Source organism: Blennius ocellaris (assembly GCF_963422515.1).
Source record: "Blennius ocellaris genome assembly, chromosome: 12".
Taxonomy (NCBI): Eukaryota; Metazoa; Chordata; class Actinopteri; order Blenniiformes; family Blenniidae; genus Blennius; species Blennius ocellaris.
In genome coordinates, this window is record NC_137661.1 from 17,728,920 (window position 1) to 17,735,563 (window position 6,644).

The window sequence follows — 6,644 nt, forward strand, 5'->3', positions numbered from 1 at the left end:
GTCTTTTTAAATGTATAAAGTTAATTTAAATATTTATAATCAAGGTCATTGCTTAAATGTTGGGATTTAAATCAAAATGTGCAAATGTTGGTAATTAAAATGGTTTGCCTGAAAAATATAAATTGATGCTCAATGTCAGCACAAGGAATGCCAGGAACCCCCCCCCCCCCCCCAGCAGCCAGTAAGGCCCTATTCATAGTTAACCTACATGCACGAGGGACGGCCGGCAGCTGCAGTGTATACAGTTTTCACTTGTCACTGATTCACAATAACAACTAGGGTCTGAACAATCTGGACAGGAAGTGTTCCGACTGTGTACAACAGCAAGCATGTCCTCAATTCTACTTTCAGGATATTTTCTTAAACGTTTTCTCACTGTAAAAACTAATAATAAAGGTTATGATAACTGGACACTTGAAACTCATTTAGTTGTCATCATTGGGGTTGATCTGCACAACTTAATAAATACTTAGACGAACATGCAGCGTGTGGTTTTCCTCGTCTCTGAGTAAGTAGATAAAATCTCACTGATTAAAGCATAAGATTGCAATGTGGCCTTCACAGAGACTTCCTATTGGTGTTTTTTTTCATCGTGTGATAATTATGTCGACAGCTGCTGGCTTACAGAGGCAATAAAAAGATTTAACTTTTATCCTGCTCGGTAAGGTGCTTTTCAAACTATATAGATCATTTTTAATTGTTCCAGGATGTTTTAGACTGAAGCTAAATGCAATCTAAACTTGTTTGCATTACACTTACAACCCTCTGAACTTCAAGATGTGCGTTTAAAAATTAATAATTGGATCCTTTAAGTTAAACACAAACTGCAAAAACAGCAGGAAATAAAAGGATCACTGTTAAATCAGAGGCTCTGTCATTTGTTATTGATTCTAAGAGACAAGAATACAATACTGAAGGTTCATTGGTGCATTTCCAGACACTTTTATGGACACTTTTATACTTTTATTCAGAAACCTTAGTCACTTATTTAGGTATTCCTTTCAAAGAATATTCCTAAATATTTTTCCAATGATGCACACACACACACACACACACACACACACAGACACACACACACACACACACACACACACACACACACACACACACACACACACACAGACACACAGACACACATGAATCTGGAAGTTCTACCAAAATGTTATGATCTGACTGGTCTTCATTAAATTCTTCACTAAACTGACATTACAGCAACTTGCAAACTGCCCCCATGATTATTCCCCGTCTGGTCCAGCTAAACACACACATCAGTAGTGTGTGTGTGTGTGTGTGTGTGTGTGTGTGTGTGTGTGTGTGTGTGTGTGTGTGTGTGTGTGTGTGTGTGTCAGTTTTTCCCCACTCTCCCATCTGTGACTGTCAATCACAGAGTAAAGGAGTGTGGGGTTATGCCTGCATGGCTCGGTCTACTGTGCTTGCAAAACAGAAATTACCGGCGATACGAGTGTGGTTTCACGTCAGACACAACTGAAGGTATTGTTCTTATTTGCCATTCAGATGTATACATAAAAATATCCACGTTTGTGTAGATTGTTTTTTGTGTCTTTTATAGAGTCGCCTGTGCCTATTTTAAGCTGTCTTGCTCATGTGGGATATCGAGACAAGAAAGGACCGTAACGCTTTACAAAACGTACTTTCAGGAACGTAATTGTTCTTTGAGGCTTGTTTGTTTAATACACTGTTGTGTTCAAATGATCTAGAAGTCTGAGTTGGATCGTCACAAAACATCACAAGTAAGACAAACATCCACCGGAAAGAACAACCTGAATGAATATTGTAAAAACTGCATGATGAATCCATGGGAGCTGTTTATGTTTCTCTGTAGTGCCTTATGAGCGGATTCTGTCGATTGAGAGCCTGAGTGACGTCCCTAATCCGTGGAAAGGCGTTACTATGACCCGATGCTTGGTGCTGGTACTGGTGGTACTGCTCGTGAGCTCAGGGGTGCAGGAAGTGCATGGTGAGTTATATTCACCTGTAACTTACAGAAAATGAACTCCTAAACAGCGAAACAACAACAAAGGGGGCAGGGAGGCAACGTGAATACGGCACAACCTCTCGAGTCTTTTATTGTTTTTTTTAGAAGCAGTGGAGTACGTTGTTGAGGAAACAGGCATCAGGTCTGTGGTGGAATCCCTGCAGAGTGGCTCATTGCCTCAGGTACTGTTCCCCATATTGCTTTCCGTGCTTTTGTTGTTCTGTTGAGCCCTGTACCGGCCAGGATCAACAGTAGCTTCCACAAGTTTGCACTTCATAGTGCCGTCATTCGCTCCATCATAGTTTGGCACGGAAGCTGCTCAGACAGAACCACTCACCATCCACAGAATAAAAACAGCTCAGTCCGTCAGTGGAGCAGCCCACCAGCCTCTCACTCTTTATCCTCGCTGAACACAGTGTGAACGTTAGATTATCCAGCCAAACCTGTGTGACGTGATATAGATCAGCACCACCCATCTCACCTGGACCATGTCTGTGTGAATCACACTGTGTGTTGTCTCCGACAGATTTCCCTGTGGGACACTTTCATGTGGTGGTGGGGATCTGAGGAAGTTGGAGCCATCAGAAGAAGAAAGAAACCAATTGCTAGAGCGGTCTTGAAACCCAAAGCGAAAGAATAATGTGTAACAGGTCCACAAATAAATGTCATCAACTACCAGGACTTTTGGCAATTGAAGAAACAAGTCTGACGTGTACTTTGTTTACATAAGTGATGTAAACATGTTGCACTTGACGTAATATTTAGTCATGTTTTACGTGAACCGTTTTGTTTTTAATGTTGAGCACCCAGTTTCATGTGTCTGTCTGATGAAAACATGTTCAATCTCTGAATCACCCAGTGACGCATTTGAGCACACTGGAAAGCAACCCTGTGTTATCAGCAACTTATAAACCATTTGCATTGGCATTGTGAATTGAAATTATTGCACGTAAGCAGGGATGATGCAACAAAATGCTGTTTATTTAAGTTTAAAAGTGATAGAGCTTGTGACACGTGATAATACTGTTTTTCAATAAAAAATTCACACACAGCAGAAAGTGGTAATACTCATATATGATTTGCAGTCTTGTAAACATATTCTTTTGATGGAAGAAACACTGTAACATAAACCAGTGGGAACATGTACAGCTTTACAGGACCTCTTTACAGGACTTAACATACTTTTACATGCAGCGTGTTGCTTACGTATCAAAACAAGGTTAAATAAATCGGTAGTGAGTGAAACACTACCTATGCACCAGACGTTCTCCTGTCCGTGAGTTTAAACCAAATGATTATTGTCACCGGGTTTGTCAGCGACACCCACACTCCTTTGCTATGACGTCTGGCTTGGTGGAGATGTAGGTCCCCTGTTGGTTCAGCTCCATCACCTCCAGGCCTTCGTAGGCCACGGGCACGCAGCAGGGCGCCCGCTCGCCCACGTGGCCGCTCTCGATGTGATAGTTCAGCTGGATGGCGTGGTTGTTTCCGTTGGTCAGGGGGAAAGTGCAGGAGCCGTGGCAGTTGTTGATGTTCGCTGTGTTCGGACCCACCAGAACCCTTTCAAGGGACACAGTGAGGCTCCGCAGGCCACACACGGTGCCGGTCACGGGGTTGCTGGGTTGCGCCCTGGTCGCCCTCAGTCTCTTCTGTAAGTCGTAGGCGTGAGCCACCGTCTGCAGAGCTTTGAGCAGGAGAAACGCGCAGTACTGCCTCTCTCCTGTTTGACACAAACAAGACAACTGAGTGTTATGAATGGTTAGTAAATTATTTTATGTTTACAATCACAAAGCATAAGTAAAAGGGATATTCTGTAAAGTGTTGCCTGTTGGATAGGGCTCTTGATTCACAGCAGGAAAATCCCTGCCTGGGTCTCAATTATGAACACTGCTTAAATAAACGGCACACACACCTCTGCAAGCCAATGTCAGATTGATGAAAACAAACGTAGTGAGAAAATGAATATGTCCGTATGTCAACTTTTACCAAAGCACAGATTGTAGAAATAAGGGAATGTGAGGGTGGATTGAAGCCAGATAGTAGAAATTGACTTTAAGATTTATTAATTTATTTTCACTTTATATCATGCGTCACATACACACCCTCTTTGTGATAAATGAATATACACCTCAGCAGTGGTGTTATTTGTGCTTGTGCCTCTCACTCAATAACAAACAACAGGTAACTTTTACTTTTAACAGTCAACAATAAATCTCAAATCATTCAATCTCTGCTTTGAGCAGAAGTCAAATGTTAAAACAGAAGAACATTTCAGTTATAATCTTAAGTAGTATTTTTCTGATGTCAGGTATTACTCTGATATTTTATGTCTATATCCATATGAACCACAGCAGCACAGTGACGGACATGAGGCAGATCTACATACACACGTAATCTCGGTGGATGGTGACTTATGGACGAATTAATTCAGCACGAGAATGTTGACGCACATGATTTTATAAATCTAACATAGGTATTTGCGTGTGGCAATTTGAGATTTTGTGTTCAGCTAAACTTTTAAGGAGCAAGACCCCTGTTACTCAAGTCACATTCAAAGGCATGCATATTACTGAAATGAGAGAAGTGGTGTCTCTAAATTGAGAAAAGGTGTGAATTATAGTGTGTGATTGTCCCCTGGTGGACTGGAGAACTGTGCATGTGCACCCTGCTCTCACTCAGAGTCCACTGGGATGGCCTCAAGCACTCTGTGATCCTGAGTTGGATAAACCAACAGTGAAAAGTGACAGTGATAGACAGTCCTGTATAGGAGGAACACATGTAATAGGAGAAACGGATATAATCAATTCATTTTAACAATACTTTGTTGGTAAATGTAAAACTGGAGACAATATATGTTTTCTGTGTGGCTCTTGCTTCAATCTGGCAGAGTTGTCCGGGGTGTTTAACAGAAATTACTGTGTTCTAGGGCCACATCACCTGCTGCCAGCTCCTGCTCCTGCCACACACTGAGTTCTTTGAGCCTCCCCAGCCTCTCTGTAGCTCTGCCAGCCACCTTTTCCTCCCGTATCATTTCCATGATCTCCGTCACGATCTCCTCCAACCTCTGCCTGAGCTCCTCCAGCAGTGCAGGAGACAGGGCCAGCTTCTCCTGGTGCACTGGAAACGCGGCGCCCCAGCTGTTGAAGGAGAAGATGGTGGGAGCCGAGGAGTTGATCATTCCCGCCAGCAGAGTCTCACTGGAGGACAAGCCGAGCATAAGGGGAGGCAGAGACTGCAAGGAGTCCAGCTGCACGAGGGGTGGCGGGGAGGATTCCCGAGGCAGGATGGCTCCCAGGAACCGCTTCAGCTCACAGAGGAACGAGGTCTGCAAATTGGCCGGGGGAGGACCTGAAACGAGTGCGTGTCTGGGGAAGACGGTGAAAGGTGTTACTGTGGACCTTTTCAACAACAGTCGACTTCAACGAGAAACAACAAAGCTAAGAGAACCTCGTATCAGTTCCTGTTTCTCCAGAGCACAGCAGGAGAACAGTCATGCTGACGTTGCCCCCTGATTTCCCACCACTCAGGGCATCTCTTAGGCTTTGTTCTGCAAAGAGTGGAAGCATGAGGGAGGGTGCAGATGACATCAGTAAATGAAAACGATAGAAGAGGAGTGCTCACTCATATCGTGGGTTCTCGTCTCGACTGAAATGCTCAATTTCTGCGGAGCTTTGCCCTCTGATGGTTTTCCAGTCAGCAGTATGTACTGGGTTTCTCCTGAAATGCACGCAGACTACACAAGACCACAATGGAAAAACTCACTGTTTCTAGCAAATGAACATGATTTGACGTGACACGGAACTATATTATTACCTGAGAGTCCGGCTCCAGTGATTGGCTATTGAAAGTTACGTCCAGGTTTTCTCCTTTGAGGGGACTTTCCAGTGCCAGGAGCAGCACAGGATTAAATTTGAGCAAAGGAGGCTGTGGGAAGTCAAAGGTTACCACCATCCCTCCTTGCTCACCTTCCTCTGACACAAGCACTGCGGAAGGAAACAAGACATGACAAGATGAAACATTGCATTCAAACAGCGATCGCGACTCAGCCGCACCGTCTGGTTACCTGTAGGTGGGAGCAAAACCTCTGGTCCGTGTCTTTGGTTCTTCCTCATCTCCTTTGCAAGCTCCAATAAGACTGAGCCCGACGCGTTATTGGCTGCGATGCAGAGTCCAAATAGAGTCAAACTGCTGTTTGTGAGTCCTCCATCATTTCCCACATCTTCTCGCAACACTGCAAACACGTTGTCCACAAAGCATGGAGTGTTGGGAGAGACTGTGGAAGCTGATGGATCCAAAAAGAAAGTGGCAACATTAACCGGCTAATAATAATGAAGCGAGAAGCAACTAAACACGCTGGTTATAAAGCTCTACTTCAACATAAAAATGTCAATTTACAGCAGAAAATAGCATGAAGCGGTTACACAGAGTCTGACCTGTCACTATGGGGTCATGGGTCTGCCTGTGTGGAACCTGCAGGGCCACACAGCAGCTGGTCCGGCACAGCCGTAACGCTGCGCTGCAGAGGACAAACACAGCCAACATCCTTCACTGTTTGCGTGTGCACGTGTGCAGTCAGACCCCTCTCGGCTGCTTGTTTTGAACGGGTCAAGCTCCGGAGGATGGGAGTCACATCCTCCCACCTTCCCAT

The 6,644-nt window shown here is 44.3% G+C and overlaps 1 protein-coding gene and 1 long non-coding RNA gene across 3 annotated transcripts; one reads left to right on the forward strand and one right to left on the reverse strand.

The window, feature by feature from the left end:
• The first annotated feature begins 1,376 nt into the window (after positions 1-1,376).
• LOC308137687 lies at positions 1,377-3,209 on the forward strand. Of its 2 annotated transcripts, none has more exons than XR_013936855.1 (5): positions 1,377-1,491; positions 1,719-1,751; positions 1,844-1,978; positions 2,102-2,178; positions 2,523-3,209. It is a non-coding gene; the product is annotated as an uncharacterized lncRNA (long non-coding RNA). The 2 variants fall into 2 exon arrangements; XR_013936856.1 differs by having other exon boundaries at positions 1,379-1,491; positions 1,571-1,751.
• Positions 3,210-3,309: 100 nt separating this feature from the next.
• Positions 3,310-6,644, reverse strand: amh (anti-Mullerian hormone; the record flags this gene model as incomplete). Its single annotated transcript, XM_080506275.1, has 8 exons — positions 3,310-3,716; positions 4,934-5,361; positions 5,444-5,543; positions 5,618-5,729; positions 5,810-5,979; positions 6,060-6,278; positions 6,430-6,512; positions 6,637-6,644. The coding sequence occupies 8 exons, from the start codon at positions 6,642-6,644 to the stop codon at positions 3,310-3,312; spliced, it is 1,527 nt and encodes a 508-aa protein (XP_080362401.1).